Raw genomic sequence first — 24431 nt, 5'->3', positions numbered from 1 at the left:
ACTTGCCTGAAAATGAAAAACTACAGAGGAGACATTTATTTTATTTTTTTTTCTTTTGCTTTTCTTTGCTACTACATCAGCAGTGGCTCGAAGAGGAAGGTGAGATGGCGAAAGAAGACAGAGACAGACAGAAGTAATAATAAAAAAAACCCACATCTCTTCTACAGGTCTAAAGTGGTGGCGCAGAGACTTGATCCAATAATGTCCATCTGTCAACAACGGCGTGTTCTGTCGGCGTTCTCACATGCTCAGCGTCAATTTCTGTTGAGTGTTGAAACGGCAAAAGAATGAAAGCAAAAAATTCCTTGAGAAGAGGAAACGTTTCTGAGGACGGTCGAGTCTATCATTGCTCGGAGCTCTGTAAACTTGTACTTCATGACAGCCTTTCATCCCTCATCAAAGCAACAAGTACATGAGCAGACTCCGCGCATGCTAAAGCTCCCGTCGTCTGCTTGAAGCCGCCGCTCCTCTGGGACGTGCGACCTTAAATCTTCTCTTTTAACAAGTTTCCTGTTCTTCCTTCCGGCCTCCTGCGCTCCCCTGGGGTCGGACTTACGGGACCACTCCGGGGTTTGTAATGGCTGTATGTTAATGCTCAACCATCAAGGGGATGGTGAGGAGGACACTGGAAAATTTGCTTTCTGTCAGATCATTGGTTGCCGGCCGTCAAGCGGCATGGCAACGGCTACTGGACGATGCAGACTGTCTGTGCCGGGAAATAAATAGTGATGTAGAGAAAATCTTATCACACGAGAGCTTTGCACTAAAACTATCACAGTAAAAGTATGAAGGATTTTTGCGGGTGACAGTATCCATCTGAGACATGCCGTATTGTACACGTGCACAGTTTCAGTTTGTTGCTGAGGGACACTTCAAGGGAAGGAGCAACCTGTAGCCTTCCAGGTACAGAGCAGCCCCTGTTATGTCTGACTTATGTTCTTTTACCGACTGACCAAACACCGCGTCTTTAAAACTGATCGACCTTTCCCGTTTTGTATTGGTAGCATTGGAAAAAAATCAGGAGGGCCGTTTTACAGTATTTATGAAAAAGAGAGAGAGCGATGTCCTGCGTGACGGTCAATAATTTATGAATGAAAAGAGGCCTTTGTGAACCTCCACCACCACCCTCTCTCCCTCCTGTAAGTATCCCCCAAACTCTTACTCCTACCCAGAGCTACTGATCAAACAGATATTGTTACCACTAAAATAGCAACTTAAAAAAACACACAGCCAGACATAAGACCTGCCCGCTGCCGGGAGAAAGACTTGCAGCGGAGGGGAGGCTGGGGTGGTGAAAGAAAGAAAGAAAGAAAGAAAGAAAGAAAGAAAGAGAGGCATGCAGTTGACAAATAGAGATTGACAAAACTGAGGTAAGTTCAAATTTAGCCTTGTCTCCTGACAAGTACAACAAAAGTCTGAACAGGAGCGATGGGAGTATGTGCCGGGGGGGACAATACTGTATGTGTATTTGTGGATGCGTGCGTGTGTCGGGGTGTGTGTGTGTGTCATCTATCACTGGACAAATGCTGGGCTCTGCGGGGTGGGGTGGGGGGGTAGTCGTTGGTGGAAGCGGGGGTGATGGTGGGTGGGTAGGGGAGGGGGGGTTGTCGGCCAGAATGGTGCTGCTCCTCAAATGAAATAATATATCTTTGAAAGCCTACGCCCCGCGCCAGGCCCTGGGCCCATATATCAAGCCCAAGAGCGTCTGGTGGATCCGCTCCAGGCCCATTAACCTTCCACCTGTTCCCCCCCTCTCTGCACCCCCACCCTACCCCGCCAACCTACCGGTCCTCTTTTCACCCTCCCCTGTTGTCCTTCACTGTGCCCCCTCTCCTCCTCCTCCTCCTCCTCTTGCCCTTGGTCGTTGCCTCTCACGGTCCCTTGTTCATCTTCCCATTTAACCCCCCTCCCATCCTTATTTCCCTCTTTCTGTCCTTCTCTGGCCTTCATTATCTCCTTCTCATGTTCTCTCTCTCTCTCTGTGTCTATCTTTTCCCCCTTTTCTTTCTTGGCCAACTCTTTTCTGTCTCCATCTTCGCTCGATATATCTCTTTGTCTCTAACTCCATGTGTGAGTTTGTCCTCTCTCGCTCTCATGGTCATGAGTCTTCTCTCACTTTAAATCATTCACTTTGTCTTTATTTCTCTCTCTGCTGCTCAGTTTCAGTCTCATGTCACAGCCTTTGCTCCTCTCTGTCTATCTGTCTTTTTAACTCATTCAAAGTCAACACATCTCTCCTCTCCTCTCCTCTCATATTTTCCTGCACCCACCTTTCCCTTCACGTTCTTTCTTCCCATTCAGTGTAAAGCAAGCATGCTATGGGGTGTTAGTGTGTGCTGGGGGGTAGGGGGGTGCAGCACAACCTGCAGAATAATTCAAATGCAATGGACCAGGGACACAGTTACAAATCTCTGCCAACTGCGTGCGGCCGCCAACCCCATCACGCTCGCAGTTTGTCAGGATTGGGGTGTTGGGAGGGGAGGCTGTTGCGAGGGAGGGGCGGGGTGGGGGAGACCGTTGACCTCTGTGACAAGACAGACATTGCAGCCCGGGGCTCTGCCTGCATCGCTGTGTGTGCGTGTTGGGAGGGTGGTATAGATATACCACTTCCCAGGGTTCACAGATCACGCCTAAAACGGCTTATTAATTTCCACTCAGTTATGGGGTGTGAAGAAAAAAAGAAAAGGTGCAATCACCGGTCAACGCAGAGAGAGCAGGGGCAATACACCCCCTCCGCTCCTGACACACACACACACACACACATATCTACATGCACCTTGAAAATTTAACTGCTTCTGGATAGGTCATGGTAAAAAAAAAAAATAATAATTGTGGGTGTGGATGCGCGCATGTGTGTGTAAAAGGAAGACTACCAGGACCCTAGCAGAAAAAGACCCTCCAGTCTGAACCGGGCGGGTGGGTGGTGTAAGTATAATTTCACCAAAGTAAATTCATGTAATATTTATGGATGTAGATGGAGGGGATGTGAGGAGGGGGTGAAATTATGCAGCAGCGTAGAGTGGAGGCACATCAGAAGACCTTACATTATTCACTCAGGTAAATCTATAAGTCGAGAATATTCAGGTGTGAGATGTGAACATCGCTCCCCCCCTCCACCCACCCTCTTGTCCCGCCCTGGGGATCTGTCATACAAGCGTGATTGACTGACGGGCAGCAGCTTAAAAGGAGTGGAATAAACTGGCTCAGAAGCTGTGTAAATAATTCTTCTACTTTAAATGCTCGTCTTATTTCGGGGGTCGTTGGTTTTTGTAAATTTTGTTTGGATTTAAGAACTTTTGACATTTTCAAATTGATGATTTGTCTGTAATACCTGACTGCGGCTGGATTGGGTTACTTACGTTAGGTCAAATCAAATCAAATCAAATGCGGCGTCCACCTGAACTTGATCTAAAATAATTTTAAAGCTGATCATTTCTTTGCTTTGTAAAGTGGTAAAATTACAAACGGGTAAATTTCCTCATATTTTTTAAATGTTTTGTTCAGCCGTCATGTTCATCAGTATTTTAAATAAAGTGCCCTTGAGCGAGACGCTGTAGTTCAACCAAATTATTTAATTTTTAACAGCAAATTGACAGCACCTGAGAACAAATATGACAAGACAGATATGGGGGATGACCTGCAACAAAGGTCCAGTTCCTCTCCTCTCCTCTCCTCTCCTCTCCTCTCCTCTTTTATACTCTCTCCTCACCCTCGCCTCTTTTGTTATTCCCTCTCCTTCCCTTCCCTCTCCGCGGCTCTCCTCGCATTCCTCCTTTTGCTCATCCCTCCTCTCATCTCCCCTCTTTGTTTCACCTCTGTTCTCCTCGCCCGTCCTTTCCTCTCCCCCGCCATCTGTTTATCCAATATGGCCGTCCCATCTCAGCTGGGAGCTTTCCCAGGGAACGAGACTTCTAATACAGTTCTTCCTCAACATAATGGCCCTCAGTTCTGCTTTTGCCATTCCCGCTACATGCGGAGCAGGGTAAAACATAAAAAAAAAAAAAAAAGAAAGAAAGAGACAGAGCAGTACAAAAACCTGTCTGGATCACCCCCACCCCACCCCCCAAAACAACCGTCCCTAGGCTGCTAACATAAACATGGGAGCCACATTTCAAAACGTCATGGGTATTTTACTCCCTGCTTCATTTTTATAAGGTGGACGGACTAAATATATGTATAAAGTTACACAGTGTTTAATGTTAATCATTTTAAACTGCTTTTTGCTTGTAATTAAAGTAAGATCTACTTCACGTCTACATTTAAGGTTCACATTTGCTGTGGGATGTTGTTGGATCTGTTTTTTAGGTTGGCACGTGTGCGCACATCTTTTTCCAGACTGTTCTTTTTTTGTTTCTGCAATTACAAACACTATCTGCTGCACTTTTTACTCATGTCGAGTGCTTAAAAAGGCTTAAGAAAGACCAGTATTACATAAAAAGACATACCTAATATAATCAACTTCAGTGCCCGTCCCTCAAAGGATATGCTTTTTTGTAATCGCATGATTCATGGATTAGTTTGTAAGTGTGGGCGCATTTTTCTTTTCTGTGAAATGGCTGAACTGCTTTAACCTTTACACGGATATCCACTTTATTAAGCTCTGTATACTGCGTGTTGACAAGGCCCACGAAGGTGCTTGTTGTCCCAACGCCGAACACACATCCTTCTTATTAGAGGGTGCGGAGAGGGAAGAGGGTGGGGTGGTGAAAAGGGAGTACAGTTTTAGGAAGGTGAGATATAAACACATGAATCATCAATAGTCCCCGATTGCCCCGCTGAATTCTGCTTCCCATTGTGTTTGTGGTGGGAGTCGGGCTAGCCATCCCTACGCTGGAACAATGGGGGAGAGGGTAGCACCGGAGAGGCTACAGTATGAGTCACAGTCACGCATGCATACGGTAGACGTGGTGCAAATACGCACGCAAACTTATTCCCATCTTGAATGCAAACAGGAACAATAGACTTTAAAGCGCTTGTGTTTACAAAGAAAACATTTCTTCTAATAGAACGATTCAGCTTTTGACAACTGGTCGCTTTTTAAAAGTCTAATTTAGCACTCGGTTGTGAACTTTAAAAGCATTTCCAAGACAGATATCAGTAAGAGCTTAGTTTATTATATTATAATGTCTTTTTCTGGAGTTTTCTTTGTAAAATATGGAGGTACTTGTGCATCTTTACATTCATATTTTTTAGATGTGCTGTGTATCATCTCTCTCTCCCTGCCTCTTTTATTCATGTTTCAGTCAAATAATTCCTAAGTCTCCCAGACCTCTGGGTCTGCACTGACTACTCTCAAAGAGTGATCCAATAAATCCAACAACTAAACAACTAAATTCCTGCAAAAATTAAAGAGCAACCGCTGCCAGTAGCTCCCTCTAAGAGAAACGTTGAACCGTATATTTCAGTACATTTTTTTTTAATATGATCTATCGGCCTAGCGGTTGGCACCGTGGCAGGCAGAGGGGGTTCATGGCAGGACAGCGGAGGAAGAGGGAGGGGAGGCATGGCAGAACACCAGCTAACAAATGTCACTGAGAGACAAACACATTTGTTTCCCTGCTTTGAACACGCTCTGTATATGGGTGGGAATTGACAGTCCCACCCCTACACAGGATTAAGCACCGTTATGATTTTGCAGACATTATACAAACCATGCAGCACTCCATCCACGCACTGGAACACAAACTCGTGATGAGATTCACACACACGTTTTATATAATAACAGATACTGTAAGTAAAGGGCACTTATCAAGCATTAAACTATTCTAAAAAAACACTGATGCAGTTTCTCGTGGCAGCTATGAGGTTCAGCCAAGACCCAAGGTTCTCTAACACACGAGCAATAATGTAATAATCCAATAAAAAACATCAATACACGCATTAAAAAATACCTAAATCTGCCTTTTTAACTGCACTGATATGTTGGCAAATGCACACCCAATTTCTAATATGGAGGGGGGGCAGAATAGAATTAGCACACACACGTTTTTTTTTCATTCACACATGCACCTGTCTTCAACTCACTTAAAATGTTATAAAATAACCACGACCGATCGTTCCCTCAGTGCGGCCAAAACCTTCCCTCATCCCTCCACTTTTTCGCTGATTTCAAAACCAGTGCGCCAGACGTGTCACGCTCTAACTGTCGATGTGTTAAACCAATCAAAACCGGGGCGGGTGCGGCCGGCGAGAGCCCTCCTACCCCTTCTCGGATCCAAGGTGTTAGAAATAAATGTTCCTCACGTCATGCCTCATTCCCAGAAGGAAAACGGGGCAGCGTGCTGCACTGGAAAAGAATAGCAAGTGCTCTTTAGAAGGTTCTCCTAATGGCTAAATATTTATGAGCCCCGTGACCGAGGCCAACTTATGGAAACTAAATCTTTAAACACTTTTTTGGCAGACGCCCCGCTCACACCCTTCCAGCTTGGCTCTATTACCAGAGAAATTCTTTTGTTCTTACGGAGCTAATAATAGCAAGACGGGCTGTGCGTTATGCGTGAGTGGTGTCTGTTTCTTAATGTGGATATGTGTGTGTGTGTGCGTGTGAGATGAAAGTGTATTTATAACTTCCTACAGTGGCACACCACTCCTGTGACAAAGTTTTAATTCTGCTCTGCTTCCTGTCTTTCTGGTCCCGGGCTCGTCCTCGCATCTACATTAGCGGGAGATGTTGAAGGTCAGATGGATTCAGAAATGTCGTATTTTTAATCAGAAGAGAGACACACACGCCATTTCTAGTACGTCATTTTATCTGAATCTGTGGAGCTAAATGTTGGCAATCTGTGGACCTAAGAGGTCGTAGATAGGCTTTGCTACATAATTTGGTGTTAAACTGCACAGTAGTAAACACATAAAAGCTGCCACTAGACCTTAACAACAGCTCATTTATGCACACGTTCTGCACGGTGCACACGCTCTCTGGCTATAATGATCAGCTTATAATCAGCCGTCAAATTGGGGGATACATTTTAAAATCACAAACCTTTAAATATATTTTCAATATTAGCATCACGCATTCAAAGAGCTAATCAGTTTTGCACATTCTCCTCACCATCTCCAACACTCATCAGTTGCTCAGCGATCTTCCCGGTAATGAGAAACAAGCAAGGGAGAGAGAGGACTGTGGGAAAATCTGCCAGAGCCGCAGCTAGCACATTATTTGTCAATCCCCCCTTGTGCTTTAGATGACTCTTTAAAAACAGTGGAAGGGGGATAAGTTCAATTATCTCTCTCACTTGAGTGAAAATGCGGTCCCACCTCCCCAAAAACCACTGGAGCCCGTGCTTCTTTTTTTTTTCCGGAGGGTTGGAGGTGTAGGAAGAGGTTTCTCCTGCATTGAGCCCAGGTCATTTTCTACCTTTGTAACAGGCACTCGGCTCAATTACTATTAAGCTCCGGTAAAATGGGTAGTCATTAGGCAAACATAATGATAGCTCATTCAGCGGCAAATCAGGGAGTGACAAACGCAAGGGGGTGAGATAATTGAATTAGGATGAGGGTGTGAGAAATAGAGAGGCTGCACAATGGAGCAAAAATGATCATTCAAAGTTAATGGGCAAACCACACACAATTATCAGCCCGCGGCCACACCCTGCGATGAGCCTTTGTGTGTGCGTGCGAGCGTTTGTGTACTATGTGCATCTGAGGGTGAATGCAAATACAGATCTCAAAAATGTCAATAGCGGGGACACGGCGCGTGCTAAATGTCAACACGTGTTTTTCAAGGACCCTTGTCTGTGTTGTAATTGGCTCCGTTTTTTAATATTGCATTCATTTCATTTGTTGTTTTTCCCCTTTTGAAAACAAAAATAATGTTAAATATTTTGGAGGGGATTTCGCAACAGGCCCGGGCCCATGAATATGCAGCTGAGCCTTTGGCGATGCGGCGGCGTGAAACAAACAGAAAGAAAGAAATCAGACGAGGGGAGGGAAAACAGGTGAAGCGCGGACTAATCAAATGCCTTTCATGTCGCTCTGAACATTAACCTTCATTCAGCGCAAATAAAGCTGAGAGCGTACGAACGCACACCAGAAACTCTCCCTTGGGCTCCTGCGATGAATAGGAGTGGGAATTATTACATTTTAGAGCGAGGCATTGGTGGACGGTTACTATTGGTCAGCTGGGACTGACTATGATAAACATCGAGACTCGATTTTTGTTGTTTTAAGAGAATTAAACGATACATAAACCTAGAGAAAACGCTTCTAAGGAATGTCTGCACCATGAGAGTCTAAAATAAATAAGCATATTTGCCATTGTGACTGCGTCCTACATGAAATGGTCAGGACATCATCACACAGATCTGAGGAATATTTCAAGGAGACGGAATTCAGCTTGCATAAAAAAAAAAAAAAAACTCAGACTGGGGTCCTATTAGATCGAAATGTGCCTCGAGCGCTCAGTCAAAGTTTTCAAAACACGCGGCAGAAATGTGTCATGCACGGGGTAAATACAACTAGCTGCTGAATTTTGATCAGGCAGCAGGACGCAGAGTGGTGGCAGCTATGAGCGGACACCATCTTGCCCCCCCACCCGCAGCCTTGTGCGCGCTGCAATAGTGTTGGGCCATAGCATGAAAAAAAGGAGATTAAAGGTCTGTTGAAGATAAAGGATGGAGCAGATGACGTTCACAAGCTGTAAAGTCAATTTTGGACGACAACATGGTGAAAGATTTAGCGCCGGTACAAAATGTAGCGTTACTGCAAATAGAATCAGAGCTTAAATAGTGTGGCATTACAGCTGATAGGAATAAAGGGCCAAACTATGAAAATAAGGTTGTTGGAAAAAAATCTATACTGTATATATAACACAAAAGAACACCTTAGACAGAGAATGCACACCTACCTTGAGCTCACGGAAGAAAATGCTGCTGCGCGCCCACTCCACAATGGAGAAGAGCGTTTGGTCGGCCATCTTGCACATCAGCCCAAAGGTGTTGAGCTTCTCGTGCTTGCCCCTGCTGGCCTGCTCCTGCTGTAGATAGGCCAAGATCTTGGCCTGAACCTGCGGCTCATCCGGCTCACACTTGAGCAGCTCCACGATCAGGTGGGGGAAGCTGGGCGGCGAGCCTGACTGGTAGGCGTCGACGTAGGCGTAGCCCATAATGGACTCTGGCGAGCTAGTGTACGGGTCTGGGTACTCGGACTTGATGGTGCGCGTGCCCTGGAAGTGTCCATAGGCCGCCTGGTAGCCCTGCAGGCTGCCGGCGTGTGGCGGCATTGCCATGCTGACTGGCGAAGTGACAAACGGGCTGCGGTCGTAGTCTGTGGGGGGCAGAGCGGTGGCGTGGTGGTGGTGGTGGTGGTGGTGGTGACTGGTGTGGTGGCCGGCGTGGTGGCTCAGTGGAAGGCCCTTGGAGGCCGCTGAGTGGATGTTCTGGATGGCTGAGGAGATAGTGAGGTCAGTAGGTATGGCCTGCATCACCTGGCTCATGGCTTCGATCTTCAGGCCGTTAGCTCGGATCAGCGCCTTCTTCTGCTGCTTGAGGGCCCGGTCACGTTTGTACATGGGGCCGAACTTGTTGCGACCGCCCCGCATGCGGTCCGCCCGCACAGCTGACAGGAAGACAGGTGAAAAAGGAGACAAGAAAGAAGGAGGACAGTGTTAGCTCTGTCAGTCTTGACAGTGTTTTGCACTTAAATCATTCAATACTATTTAGTAGTACTGTTCAACACATGAAGCTGTACAAATAATGAGTTTCATAACCCTCTGAGAGGATGGCAACTCTTATTTTTATATACACACATATACATACATGGATATTATTATCCTCTCTTGTAACTTGTATGTAGTGCAAAGGTCTTTGTGTGGTGATTACACTTGGCATTTACCTGTTGACTCTTAAACCCCACAGATCTAACAGATAGCAATGTTACTCATTGACCAGAGACTCAGACGTCAATGAACTGCTCCGCTGAATGATCATTGTACAGCTGGCCATCTCTCTGTGCACCATTCAGAAACCATACCACGCAAAAGCTAAGCACCGGTACAAACGCGAACAAAATGCATGTTTTTGCACGTGCACTTTCTATAAGCGTTCAGAATGTCACTCTTAATTAAAGGAAACTTTTTCTTTTCAAAAATCCAAAATCTGAAAAGCCCGATAATAAGTAAATTTGTGTTCTTCTCTCAGATGAAACAAACATACCCCTGATACCCCCTGCCTTCCGCTCTTGGTGCAGGGTCCTGTGGTGAGGATCACAACGAGTCTGTGCTGCGGGCATTTCTAATGAACAAACTGGGCACACAGTGGACCGCTACGAGGGCCATGTGTGATCTGGCTGACTGCTGCCATGGGGAAGCGGCTCTGCTGTCTCTCAGTTGGGGGGCAGAGGTGTTAATTATTCATACTTAATTACCTCTTACCCTGACGAGGCTCGCCGAGCCCAGCGTGCAGCGAGCTAAAGGACGTCTGGGACTCTGTGCAGCAGAAAAACACTCACTTGTACCGATATTCCAGAGAATTACAGACTTATGTTTTATTGTATTCGGTAAGGACTTCTCCTTTTAAACCAAATATGCAAATGAATGCACATACATTTGACCTGCTCACAGACACGGAATAGTCGGAAAACATAGCGATTCAGCTTGGGTCCACTCCAACTTGCGACGTCTTGACAGATGAATGAAAGAACAGAAGAGGAAAATTGAAGAGGGGGTGTGGAGAGGGCGTGTTGGGGTTTTGAAGTTGGGGCGTAAAGATGGCCAGACACACGCACGCACACGCCGAGCTGCCTTGGGAGTGATTTTAATGACCTCCGTCACAAAATGCGTCTGTCACTGATCTGAGGGAGAGGAGCCGAGAGGGACACACACACACACACACACACACGCGCGCGCTCTCTCACCCACATGCAGGCTGTCTCACCATTTCACACACACAAATACAAAATGGCTATAACAGTAAATATCGCACACAGGTCTCAACCTTGGAGAAAGAGGTGAAGAGGTGGGAGCAAGCCAGACACCTTGGAGAGCCCCTGACGGCTTAAACGGTATTTAATTTGTGCACCTTGATTTTACACACACACACACACACACACATATCATGCTTGAGGTCAGCTCCATGCGGTGCCCACTAACAAAGTCTCACAGACTGTCATGACCGTTAAAAATTTCATCACGCATATAAAATAAAAAATAAAGAAGAAATAAGGAGCCCCGTCAAATGTATCCATTATACATTATTGTAGGGCGACTTTAACTATTAATGATTCTCCACAACAGCGTAATTAATGAGCTGAGAAACTAATAGTTGGCCCTACTGGGAAAACAAAATTAGGCCCTGACTGCCTTTCTCGCCCGCCTCGGACCCTGGGACCCACATCACATCATGAATATCCGGATTGGGGGGATGCAGGTCCTACCACCACTCACACATACAGACACACACACACAGAGGGGGAGAGAGATAGCCAGAGAGAGAGAGAGAGAGAGAGAGGGATTCTTTGTCTCTAATTAAACAAGGTGATTTGCATTAATGTAATACAGATTAATATGGGAGGGGGGGTGAGCATGTGTGTTTGAATGAGGTGAAGAGATGTTAATAAGTTGAATGCTGCAGAGACTGAGTTTATGATGACAAAGAAATCAGATGATCCTGTATATTAAGAGGGTTAAAAGCTACATTTACAGTGGAAAAATGGAAATTTGAGAAGAATTCCATGCAAAAAATACAAAATTTATACTTTGTAGTTGTAGAAAGGGGGTGGTTTGGAGGTTTGCAGTTTGTGTGGCATGAACAAGACAAACTAAACACGATGATGACAGCCTCCTATGCAAATTAAAGCTTCATCATCTGAAAATGTCCTGCAGGAGTTCTTGAAAAAGCAAAGAATTGAGCGCTTAGCAAAACGCGAGTGCAGAAAAGAAAAAAAAAAAGAAACTGAAAAATGTTAACTGAAAGCACAAGAATGATACACAGAAATCATGTTTAAAAAGGAAACACCAGCAAGACTGAGATCAAGAAACTTAACTCTGTTAGTATGAAAAAGATCTGAGTCGGGAGATATTCTGGGTGAGCAGCGAGGCTCTGGGACCAAAGACGGGCTAAAAGCCTGAAGCTGCCTTACACTCAGAGTTTCCCTTTCTTGAAATCCGAGCGCACATTCGCACAAATGCGCAACCCATCCTCAAACTCCCAAAACGACTCAAGCACAGCTCTGTTTCTCTTTTCTTAAAAGTATCCAGAGCCCCCCTGTACATCTCAAACAAGCACGCACTGCACTACACTGCTAACACACTGCATCCTTTAATGCACACACCTACACGTAGCCCACTCAGACACATCACACACACACAGCCCTCCGTGCTTATATCCTCTGATTTATGGTTGTTTAATATACAGGAATATTAAGCGTGCGTAGGTGAGGATCCCTGTCGGCTGCCGGCATATTAATGGGTCCCGCGGAGCCTTGCTGACACCCTGTTTGTCATGTCGGGGCCCCGGCCCCTGCTCTGGATGCGCCCTATCCCATGCACACACATGAATACCTATGATACCTATGCATAAGTAATGGGACAGCTCCCCGGCTTCCACCGCAGGTACTGGGAGGCTGATGGAAGACAAATCAGGGCGAAAAAAGGATGGAGACGGGGAGGAAATAAAAAGTGGAGGGAGAGCGATGCAGAGGGGAATATACAAACACTCAGCTGGTGGGTGCTAATTTTCAGATGAGTGGCTCTTCACAGGGTTTTAATTAGTGGAAATTAATGAAGTGGTGACTGACGGAGGATTGACTCTATGTAAAAAAAAAAGAAAAAAAAAACACTGCTGGAAAATGTAATAGACTAGGGAGGCTGTTGGAGTCTGAGCTCATGTGAGAGCAACAAGTCGAAAAAACAAAAAGTTAATGTAGGTTTAAAAATGTCTAATATGTTAAAAGTGTTAGCTGCTGTGATTAAACATTTTTACCATCAACTTTAATTTTCAGCAGCTATTTTCAGACATTACATAACCTCAACAAGCAGACAGTGCGCATTCAGACTCACTGTTTCTTAAACACCACTGTTAGGCTCAGTCTTTGAGAAGATGCACCACTCGAGGAGGAAATATTAGGCAGCTCAGTGAAGCACATGATGCAAGGCAACTATTAGTGAGCAAAAAAAGGAAAATCGCGCCAGTGGGAGCTGTTCAGACGCGGCACGCTTCATCAGCTTTCGTGAATGACGTTCTCGTGGATCAAATCTTTTTCTTTCTTTTTTTTTTTTTTAGCGTCTCAATGAGTCAACGCTGGCAGAGATACAGCAAGGGCTTTCACAGCATGAGCGGTTAAAGGAGCGCGTTGAAGCCAATCTCCACGCTCCGTGTGTTTTTTTTTTCATTTCTTTTTAAAGTACGTAACGCCGTGGCACAACTGACTGGAAATTTTAAACTGACAGAGTAAAGCCACTTTTATCAGCAGCAATAGGTCTTTTTTTTTATAAATAATCACACTAAGAAATGTTAGCATGTGGTTAAAGTGATTTTAGGGCACAGATTCGATTAACCTGAGTGTTAACTGGTGGGATTAAAGCTGTGATTAGCTTCCTCCAGGCTGCGGTTTGTATTTTGGAAAACATCTTGAATGTTAAGACGGTGCGTCATGCGTCCTGTAGCGGAAGCACGCAGAGGAGAATATGATATGCTGCAACATTTAACTTCTTTGCCCGGTGTCGTCAGGGTGTAATAGTTTCCTTATCAGGTCAAGATGATAATCCTCAGAGATGGGATTAGGTGGCAGACATGTCGCTGCTTATGTTGCTCTGACATCTGCCTTTTCACCTCGTTTTACCGCCTCCCTTTTCAACTTTGCAACGTTAACCAACACACACACACACAGACACACAGCCATCTTTGCTGCTACCTCGCCGCAGCCCTCTGAAACTGTGCAGACTGTCTCTGGTTGGCACATTTATCAACAAACAACAATTCCAGAAAGACAAAAGTAAACACAGAAAAATGCAGGAAAATACCGTTTGAGTCAACTTCCAAGTTTCCCACATGCTTGGTTTGCACTCCCGCTGCAATCACATGCCTCTGCAAGAAGCTGCAAGCTGCTGTGTAATGGAACGAAAAGACTGCAATAACAAAGCACCTGACCCTAAACCTCCCTTTTGCTCTTCCGCCGCGTTTGTACACATTTTTTTTTAGATGAAATGACAGCTTCTCCCTCCTGCCGGTGGCCTTCTGAACACCTTTTTTTTTTTTTTGGGAGGGGGGGCGCTCCTCATGAATATATGTATGTGTTTACCAAGGAGAGCTGTGTGTGTGTGTGTATAGTGTGTGGGGGGTTAAGGGTGTCAGCCTTTCTGTATGGGAGGTCTTTACCGTTTCTGGCAGGAGTCGCCCACTAGAGCTTCTGGCCCCTGACAGAGTGCTGCAGGGCCCCGTCTTGCCCCCGAGCTTAAAGTTACCGCTAGCAAAACAAATCAAACGCTAGCCCCCTCCCCACCGGTGTCAGCTGGAAAATGACGGGCCGGGACATTCTGCCCAGCGGCCATTCACAATTAACAGCAATTAATTACAGCGCACATGGCAGGTATAAGAAGAAGCCTCCGGAAAGATTCTAGTTAGGCTGTCTTTGTTTTACTTTCATGCTGTCAGGGTCATATTTCTTTAACGTATTAACATTGTTAATGTGGTCATTTCACGGTTCTTGGGAATTTTAGCTTAGTTTAAATTACAAATGTGCAAAGAAATTCGTCTTAATATCAGACCGCAGCCAATAACGTTATTTAAATATTGATAAAGTGAAAATAATTTCCAATGTCCTGTAACCTTGGGCTTTTAAATCCTTAATTTTACACTTTGTTTAAAGATGACCGCCAAGTCTCTTTCTCAATCATTTTCCGAACGTCTGTGTATTCAAATGTCACCTTTCAACAGCCGAAGAATGCTTCTCCCTCTGCTGCCTTGTCACTTCTCTGCAGCCGTGTATATAAAAATAAAAGCTCCTCCTGAGCCGCGGTCAAATTAAACAAGAAGGCCTCGACGTGGCCAGCCAAAAGAATCATCATTACCATTCTCGTCCTGCCGCCAAGTCTAATATTTTATCTGTTACTTTGTCTGGCAAGTTTAAGTGCACAGTGGCTACCAGACACCCCCACAAGCTCCCCCCCGACCCATCTCAGTAGGCAAGGCTGGATTTCAGAATACTGGCTGAAATGAAAGGTTTCCCTTCACAGTGATTACTGACATTTTCACAGTCAGATGTTTAAATAAATATAATATTCTCCTTTCATACGGGCCAATCATTTTGTATTGACCTTTTTATTTTTTTAATTTCTCAACGTTCAAATTGATAGTGGAAGAGCTCCACTGCGCCGTGATTAACTCAGCTCAGTCGTGAGTAAATGGAAAAAGACAAGCTCTGTCTGTTTCACTAGAACTTCGGGAGATTTTTTTATGTATTTATTTTTTTTAAACACCTCCGTGGAAGTCCTGTGGAAGCAGTCAACCTACAATTTCAGCCGCTCCATGTTCTAATTTTTTCCTCCACAACTTTCAGAAACAGTAATTGCAAACAGGCATCAATTCTCGAAAAGTATACGATGCGGCGCGGCCGGGCGAAGTAACGCCGCCTGGATCTGCTTTTCCACTCCTGCAGATGTGCGCCGTAAGATCATATGTTGGTGAGCGGTGTTTACTGTAAAAACCTCGGAATAGACGAAACCTGCGGTAAAGCATTCATGAGTTGTACTGTATGTGCACTATAAATACATAAATATTCACCAAGAGTATGCAATCCTGTTTTTGAAATACTTAAGGTGAACGTGAACCTGGGAGCTGTGTAGTGCATCCAGTGGCTTAGACACTTTTTACAAGCAGTAACTACATTTTCCATATTTAATGTACTTGAGTATTTCCTGTATTATTTGCCTTTGTCCTATGAGAGACTTTTTTTACTCGCTTTTCTGCATTTCAGGTCATATTTGTTTAATTTATTGCTTTACTACTTTTACTTAGCAAGTGACTTTGAAAACTCCCTCCTCTGGTTACTGGAAAGTTACACGTTCAGCACTCGCGACATCCATCTGCTCTGAACCTTCGAGCAAGACCTTGAAATCACAGTGGTAAGTCGGTTATAATTGCTGGTTGTTTGCATTTGAAAAACCCTTTCTGCCTTAAGCAACAGCTGTGTCTTATTTGTCTACATAGAAGAATCCCAAACTTTTATCCGCCCCTCATTATTCGCCAGACACTGCTGCACTTTCAACACATCGCTCCCGTGAATTAAAACTCACCATAGCCTCGTGTCTGAGCCGGATGCGAGTTGAATCACCGAAAGCAAACATGAGTAAAACTTTTGAAGTCGTTCTGCTTTAAGAACCAAACGCCAAGAACAGTGAAAATGCAAAAAACGTGTTAGCCGTACCTTCTAGCTTCATGCCGACAGTGAGGCACTTCTGGAAGCGGCAGTACGGGCAGCGCTTTCTCTGGGTCTTGTCAATCTGGCAGCTCTGGTTCTCTATACATGTGTAACGCTTGTTGTTCTGGACGGTGCGCTTGAAGAAGCCCTGCGGAGAGAACCAATTAAGACATCAACCCGCTTGACCCCTGCAATGCGATGGTAATTGGCCCATTCACACTCCCAGACAGATGGAGAGGGACAGGCTTAATGGATGCTCACACACACTCACACACACACAGAGAACTTCTGAAAGCTACACCCCAGTTTATGTGAGGCTTTACGGACACACACTATAAAGACACAGAATATGAAGCAAAACATGAAGCCATGCTTTTTACAAATGAAACAAATTCCAGTTTTTCTAATTTTTCTGCTTTATAATCATGTTTGAATCTGAGCATTTGTAATATTTCTTAGTAAAATCTCACAAAGACATTATTCATAAACTTCAATTACCTAATTTTACTCTGATATGAGCAAGAGATCAGTTCCCCACATATCTGTTTTACTCAGTTTCACTATATTACTCACGTTTTCATAATTTCATTATAAACTGCATCATAAAAGGATGAAATTCTAATTTGGTTCCTGTCAAAAATGCCATTAATATTCTCAATATTCTCTGTTCACGTAAAGACTTTGGGAATTGAAGGGAAAGCATTTTTTTTTTTTTTTTCAACTCTCGACTTAATTATTGAAAAATATGAGCACAGGAGTCCAGGAAAATCCAATAAATTATATCCATAATTCACAGTTCCGGGATTACACAGATTCATACCTGCAACATGGAATTTATTATCAGCAGCAGAAACAGCAGCAGCAGCAGCAGTGAAAAATCAAACGCAGAGAGGATGGTATTAACGTATTCTCGATCCATAACCTAGGAGGAGAATTCTTAAACCTGGTCTTTAAAATAAAATAAAATAAAAAAAAATAAAAAAGCACTTGCTGCTGTCAATATCTCACCAAACACAAATTTAATTGACAATCTGCATTGCCTGATCTGTCAAAAAAAAAAAAAAAAAAAAAAAAAAAAAGCACTGCACTCGGTTTTGGATTATTGACTTCTCGGTGCCAAAAAAAAAAATCCATGCTTCAGAGAGAACTTTCTCTCCAATTTTCCATTTAACACACAGCGTGTGCTATAAATATCTGAACCAAACTGGCTGTAAAAACCACACAATATCACGTCTGAGGATTGAGCAGACGACATCTAACTGAAAAGCTCTGAGCAGCAATTCAAACTAGAAATGACATTCCTCAAGGCATTTTTTTATGTTTTTATTTTTTTTGCCTTTTAAAAAATCTGCCCTTCTAAACCAACCTGATATCAGAACCTGCCGTACTAATCTAAAGTAGTAGGCTAGACGGTGTACAGGAAACATTCAGGCAAGCTGAAACATTCGGGCATCCCTGACCTTGGTATTCCATCGTAAAAACACTGCACAAAAACAGCAACCAGGAAATCGCTTTCACTACGTACAATACTGACCAGCATGTCAGACAAAGATGGAAAAATTTAATTAATGTTACCGCTTTATCTGTTTTGATCCCGCCTCCTCTACCTGTGATACTTGCTCATGTAACATTCAGAAAACATTCACTGGTCCATGTTGCTATGTCCATATTTATTCTCATTTATCTTCTGCAGATCTCAAACATAAATATATATTTTTTTAAGTATACCCACTGCACACTCAATTTGACCTTTGACCTCTTACTAGTATCAGTGTTTTTCTGGTTTTAAGGTTATTCTGCTTCTCTTTATAGCCTCTTGAAGCCTCTTAAAAAGACCTGTTGAACCACGCAGCTTGTTTCAGCTTCTTGTTTTTATCCAGCTACGATGTGGTTCCATTTTTTACTTTATATGGTCTGGTGTGTATGAACTAAAGCGGTCCGCGTGCATGCAAAAATTGGACACGTGTTAGTGTGCATATGTTGAGAGCAAAGTCTGAGTTTGAGGAAGAATCTCCACTCGTGTGATTTGTTCTTTCTTCCTTTCTTTCTCTATGTGCATGTGTGTGTTTCTTAGCGCAAAACCAAAGCTACAAAAATGAGACCCTGATCGTGTGTGTGCCCTATTCACGGGAGCAATTTGGGGGTTTGGCGGGCATAAGTTGAAAAATATTCATCCTTTATTCTGGTAAACTGAAGTGGACGCATTCTCGTTTTAGTAGAAAGCTAAGAATTAAAACAGACTTTTGTTTTAGGCGGCTTACCTTGGCAGGAATGTGCACTGGAGATCGATTGCACTTCCTGGCTGATGTAGCACATATTCAATTTTAAAATGAACTTGTAACATGTCAGCTGATAACCGATACATCAGTCCACCCCTGATGATCATACTTTTAATGAACGTGCTGCCTACATTTTAGAGATAATCAATAGCGAGCTGCAGGTAATTATCAATACTATTAAAGTTTCAACAAGGATATACAGTACTTTATGAAAGACCTCTTCATCTGCATCCTGCACGCTCACACACACACGCGTGCACGACCCCAGAGTGTTGCAACGAAAATGGGAAATGTGTGCACTGGTTCTCCAGCGTTAGCCTGCGCTGAGGCTGAAAGGCAGCAGAGATGCCACTGACGTCTGCCTTCAAGCAAATGCTTAGCATCTCAAGGTCATAATATGGGATAAAATCTATAACATCTGCTTTGAATAATGACCACATAGGCAAGAAATGTGCACTGCCGCATCAATACCGAGAGCTGCAAATTTTACACTGAATAGTGTTAACTCAGAGCCGTTTGTCTTAGCTTAATTTTGTGATGACAGCCTCACTGGACCAAAAACGTAAAGAAAAAAACTTGGGAAATGCCTATTAGTGCCATGTTGAGGAGAACGGCGGAAAGAGGCAGAGAGGAACAAATAGGTTGTTGATTGAGCTCAAATTAAGCCGTAACAGTTTGCTTTGCAGTAGCCTCATTATTAAGTGGCGCATGGAAACACTCGGGTACCAGACTGCGCCGCTGAGCTCTTAATGAACTTGCGTTGAGGGTTTCAGACAGTGGGGCACGAGCTTGTACAAACAGAAACATCAGTGCTGTGTACTTTGCTTCATGGGTTAAATCCTCCCCCGCGTGCCTTGGTTGGTGGCTGCAAAAAAAAAAAGAAAAAAAAAACTACAAAAACCCAATGCGTGCTTTTGAACTCCTGCTTCTTTTCCGTGCCACTCCACGCTTCACAAAATCCTCTGACACTCACAGGAAGAGTTTGTTAGATCAACTGTCACAACAATATTCGACCCCTCGGCCTCTTTACGGTTGGTTTTCCTGTAATGTTAAGGGCGAGGAACTGACATTTTTTTGCTCTGCTGTTACACTTGTTGCAAGTCACTCTGGAAAAGAGTGTCAGATTAAATGCCTATAGCGCAAAAAAGGCAGTTGTGCAGATGGAAATATTAATGCCACAACGCATGGACAGAATAAACTTACGCTGTAATGCTCAAGCAAATGACTGAGTAATATCAGAAAGCACATGAAACTCACTCTTAAATAGCCACCTGCATCAATAATTAACTAGCATGTATACTGACACATATTAATACACTAAGGGAACTTCATATTTAGTCATACATAGCCAACACTATCAAACACAAGCATATTAAAGCAAATATGCAAAAGTCACCACAAGCACACAACTACAAATATGTATATATATATATATATATATATTTTGGGGTCACCAACCTTGCAGCTCTCGCAGGTCAGCAGTCCATAGTGATATCCTGAAACCTTGTCTCCGCACACGGGACACATCTCGTCCAAGTCTTCGTCATAAGAGTAGTCCATCATTTTTAACTGGTGTGCTGCGGAGGACACAGGGACACACACAGAGAGAAGTCTATTCCAGTGCTGAGCAATCTCTTTTCCAAAAGCCTGCTTTCATCCATCAAGATGAACCACGGGGAAACACGCGTCGAAGCTGAATGAGATTTTTTTTTTTCTTTCCTTTCCCCACCCCCGTTTGAGTCCTCTCAGACTTTTTTAGAGGTTTAATTTGTGAAGGGGCATGCGAGGAATAGTCGATTTTGGACTAAGTTGAAAGGACGCGACCATTTATTTCTCCCTCTCAACTGCTCTCAACTGTCTGCAACGACCGTAGCAGACAGGAGCCAAAAAATAATAATAATAATATAAGTAAAAAAAAAAAAAAAAAGCTCATGAAAGTGAACCTCATAAATATGCATGCATCTAAGTCGTGAAATCGCTGGGGGAAATGGAGAGATATTAGACTTAAAGGATTGGAGGAGAAAACGTTACCGCCCACAGACAAATGAAGACACACAGAGAAGCCCTTATCTCTGCAGGCGACGAGAGAGAGGAAAAAAAAAAAAAACATTCAAAACCCACTTGAACTAACATTATTTGTCTCTCTCTAAGAATGACCCGCGGTGCCACAGGGCAGTAGCTTTAGTTTTTGCTTTTAGTGGTGCAACATTTTGTGTCATGATCTGCATGCGGAAGGCAAAATCTAAAAATATTCTCAATAGGGCATGATCATTTCTCTTGCTTTTTTAAAACAAAAAAAAAAAAAAGTTTGGTCATTAGTGTGAGGGGCAAATCATTACAAAGGCTAAAATTGGTGCAATTTAATTAGTGCATATTTTTCGCACTTCGTTTTTTTTATTAATATTTGGGGATTAATAAAGTAAAGCGTTCGCTGAGGTGTATTTGTCATGGGCATTTTCGCCTTGCGTCTTAGAAATACTTGCATGCATGAAACCGTGTGCGACAGCGCTCAGCAAACAGCCAAGCTGACATTTACAACTGTTGCAAAAGCATTTATGGCGCTAATCATAAAAAAAATAGAGCAGGCAGGATCAAACAGGAAAACCTCAGTGGATGTGGTCGTAAATGTGGAAATATTTTGTCAACTAGACGCCTTCCGTGGCCTTCAAATGTGTTACTGCTCTACATCAAAATCCGCTCATTTGCTCACGGAGACCTTTTAATTAGACGTGATTTCAAGTTTGTTAGCGCGCTGCCCTGCTGGGATCCGCGCTGCAGATTCCAGCTGAAGCAACAAGTTCCACCAAGATCACGATTTTTTTAATTATTTTTTTTTATTATTATTTTCCACAGAAGCTCAAAGCGAACTCCATATCCAAAGTTTCTTCTGCTCCAGCGCGCACAGAGGAGAGGATATGAAGGGCCTGTTTTCAGTCTGCGGATCTGGACACATTTTAACAGAGAGAAAATAGACTTTCTCTGATCATTGGTTGCGGGCATGGTACATAGACAATACATTTCTGGTTGGTGATGATCCTACATAAAGATTATTTTTAAGGGATGGGATTAAAACGACAAAATAAGTTATGTCTCTGCTGCAGTAGTTAAACGCGATTTTTTCCCTGTGAAGATATCTAAATGTAAAACTAAATTTAGCTGAGCACCCCTGCATCCTTGCTCCACTCGCTGCCGCAGGTGTGCTCATACCAAGCGTGTGCAGATTTCTTTATAAGTTACAAAAAAAAAAAAAAAAAAAAACGGGCACGACCGTCTCTCACCTGCCGGCCACTTTCTCCTGCAGTTTCCAAAACTGAAAAACAGCTACATTTGTCCAAAACAGCGTTGATTCCAGGAGAAATCCATTTTTTGTTCGGGGCTACCTTGTTTTGAGCCGTCTGTGAAGGTAGATAAGGGGCTCCCTAACGTGCCACTCCTTGTCTTGTGTGAGTGTATGTTATCAACGTCTCATAAACCAAGACCGGGCTAATTGATTGCCCAGTTATATTGCTGCGGAATGACATGCGCGGAAAAAAAGGGGGGGTTACGTCGTTTTTTTTTTTCTTCGAGGCACATGAGATACTCTTTTCGCTTCTTCAGGTGTGGTCGACTTCACAAGAGAGTAAAATAAAATCACACACACACACACACACATATATATATATATATTTTATGTATGCAGGAGGGAATTTATAAAAATTGGCCCAGTTATAAAAAACGTTTAGGTGATTTAAAACCTGTTCTCAAAGCACGTGTTTTAAATAAAAAGTAAAATAAAATAAAATAAAAACCGTAATATTAAATTCTCACATTTATAGCTCTGAAGCAACTCTGATCTAATTATTTTTTTGACATTGAGATTGTAAAAAATATTGTGGGGAAAAAAAATGCAAAACTAAAACTAGATCCCAAGGCATCACAAAAGCCACAACTGGCTCCCTTTAAACAATTTTCAGTTAACTTTATTTCGAATTAAACTGAACGACGGAAATGTATTAACAAAATCTGGATTCAGTTTTGATTTATCTCAGTCTACAGTCCAGAAATCCTGATTAGACCAGAACTAACGGGATTCCTAAATTAAAGTTAACTATTCCGAGGTTTCAGATATTTTGGTAGGGGGCTTCTCATCAAATCACACCACATTTCTGGAGCTTTTTCCCACTGGCAACTGTTTTCGCATATGACAAAATCGCGAGTGGATTGTGCACATTTCTTATACTGCTGGGAAGAAGTCAGGTGGTTTTACCTAAAACCACAGTGACGATTAAAACCTTAAATACACTGAAAACCTCTGCTCTGTCTCGGTTTTACGCACCAGGCGCCCGTACGCTGTCAGCACGCATGACAGCTTGGTATAAGAATTGTTATAAAGCGTGTCCATATCAAATCTAAATACATGCTTTAAAATAATTAGTAAAGGCTGCAGAACACATCTGCAACAAACACCACATTATTTCAGTAAACAACACCTTCATTATACAGTATTGTGCTGCTATGACAGTCCTCAGTTACTGGCCTATATCGTCTGCCAAAAGGAACTGATATAAGCATATATCGAAGTTTTCGTGCGTGCGCATTGAGTGCCTTCAGTCCGGAGACGCTCCGTAAAGTCACTGAAGCGGACGCTAGAATACCAGCCTTGTTCAATCTAAAGAGATCCACTCAAGCTAATGACAGTCCTTACCTTGCATGTTCCTTGGCATGTGCCCTTGTTCCCCATACGATCGAGAGAGTCCCAGGGATTCAGTCTCGACTTTGGGCAGCATGTCAGCACTGCCGGCCTGAGCTGGAGACTCCGCACCGCTCGGCGGGGCACCTGGACGTGAGAGGCAGACGTTCGCACGGGCACACCTCGAAATGTCCCCAAATCTCTTTCAGATCTCTATTTCTTACGTTTTCTTTCTCCCTGTCTTCCACTCAACGGACCACGTCCTGAAGATAAAGTCTAATTCGGACGATTTAGACCGCGTCCAAACGGCCGAGTTGCATGGTCGATGTGTCTGCCTCCTCTGATTCAACTTCACTAATTTAATTTTTCTAATGGCACGTGCGCAAAAAGCCAGAAATAACGCAGACGCATGGTTCCTTCGACACTGAGTAAAGAGCAGTTGCGCGCAGAGTTAGGGAATCACTTTCTACTTAAACGAGAAAACTGCACAACGTCCGGATTAAAAGACGATGGTAAGTTTCCCTTTATCTTTCCCAGAAGTCTTTAAAGCGCGTCACCCGTTTGCCGTGAGACTGTCAGTGTAACTTTCAGCCTTGAGCAGACAAGCACGCGCCGCCAGGGCCGCCCTCTCATGTGCGTAAAGTCGGATTCGGTGTGTCGGTCGGACTGTCTGGAGATGTGGAGACCTCTCCTCCTCCTCCTCGCGGCTTTGTTTACTCCACTCTCTCCAATCCGGGGCACATGCGGTCGTCTGACATCATCTTCCCCCAGTCCAATCAGGCGAGGAGACCGGGCAACATCGCCTCAAACCCTCCAGTTCCGTCTCTCAAAAATCTCAGCTGTTTAATCTCGTTAATGATGGACTTTAAAAGAGGAGGGAGAGCAAGGAAATCAAGAGAGGTGATGCAACTGCATACGAGAGCAGACTCCCCATCTTGAGCGCACGGAGTGCAAAGGCAGAGCGCCAGGTATGTGGACTGGAGCGCGTTAAACAGAAACCTATAGTATAACATCCACGGAAAAGCTCCCACGATCCTACAGGTTAAAGTTTTTTGTTTGTTTGTTTTCAAACTCCTTATCTTTAGACGTCTGTTGTCTACATTTTTGTTGCGTTATTTAACTGAACTCGA

At 43.7% G+C, this 24431-nt stretch overlaps 1 protein-coding gene across 1 annotated transcript in view; it reads right to left on the bottom strand.

Annotated features, from left to right (window-relative positions):
- nr5a2 (nuclear receptor subfamily 5, group A, member 2) overlaps nucleotides 1-23972 on the bottom strand; it is a 61583-nt gene extending 37611 nt beyond the window's left edge. Inside the window, exons 1-4 of the mRNA XM_084547550.1 lie at nucleotides 23317-23972; nucleotides 20091-20209; nucleotides 16360-16501; nucleotides 8846-9555 (exon numbers count right to left, since the gene is read on the bottom strand). Coding sequence (XP_084403676.1) covers nucleotides 8846-9555; nucleotides 16360-16501; nucleotides 20091-20209; nucleotides 23317-23398 — 1053 coding nt within the window. The 5' untranslated portion in view covers nucleotides 23399-23972. The remainder of the gene's footprint in view (nucleotides 1-8845; nucleotides 9556-16359; nucleotides 16502-20090; nucleotides 20210-23316) is intronic.
- Nucleotides 23973-24431: the final 459 nt, after the last annotated feature.

Source organism: Chelon labrosus, assembly GCF_963514085.1.
Source record: "Chelon labrosus genome assembly, chromosome: 7".
Classification (NCBI taxonomy): Eukaryota; Metazoa; Chordata; class Actinopteri; order Mugiliformes; family Mugilidae; genus Chelon; species Chelon labrosus.
Note: the sequence above shows the minus strand (reverse complement) of the source record. Positions and strands in the feature narration are given on the sequence as shown.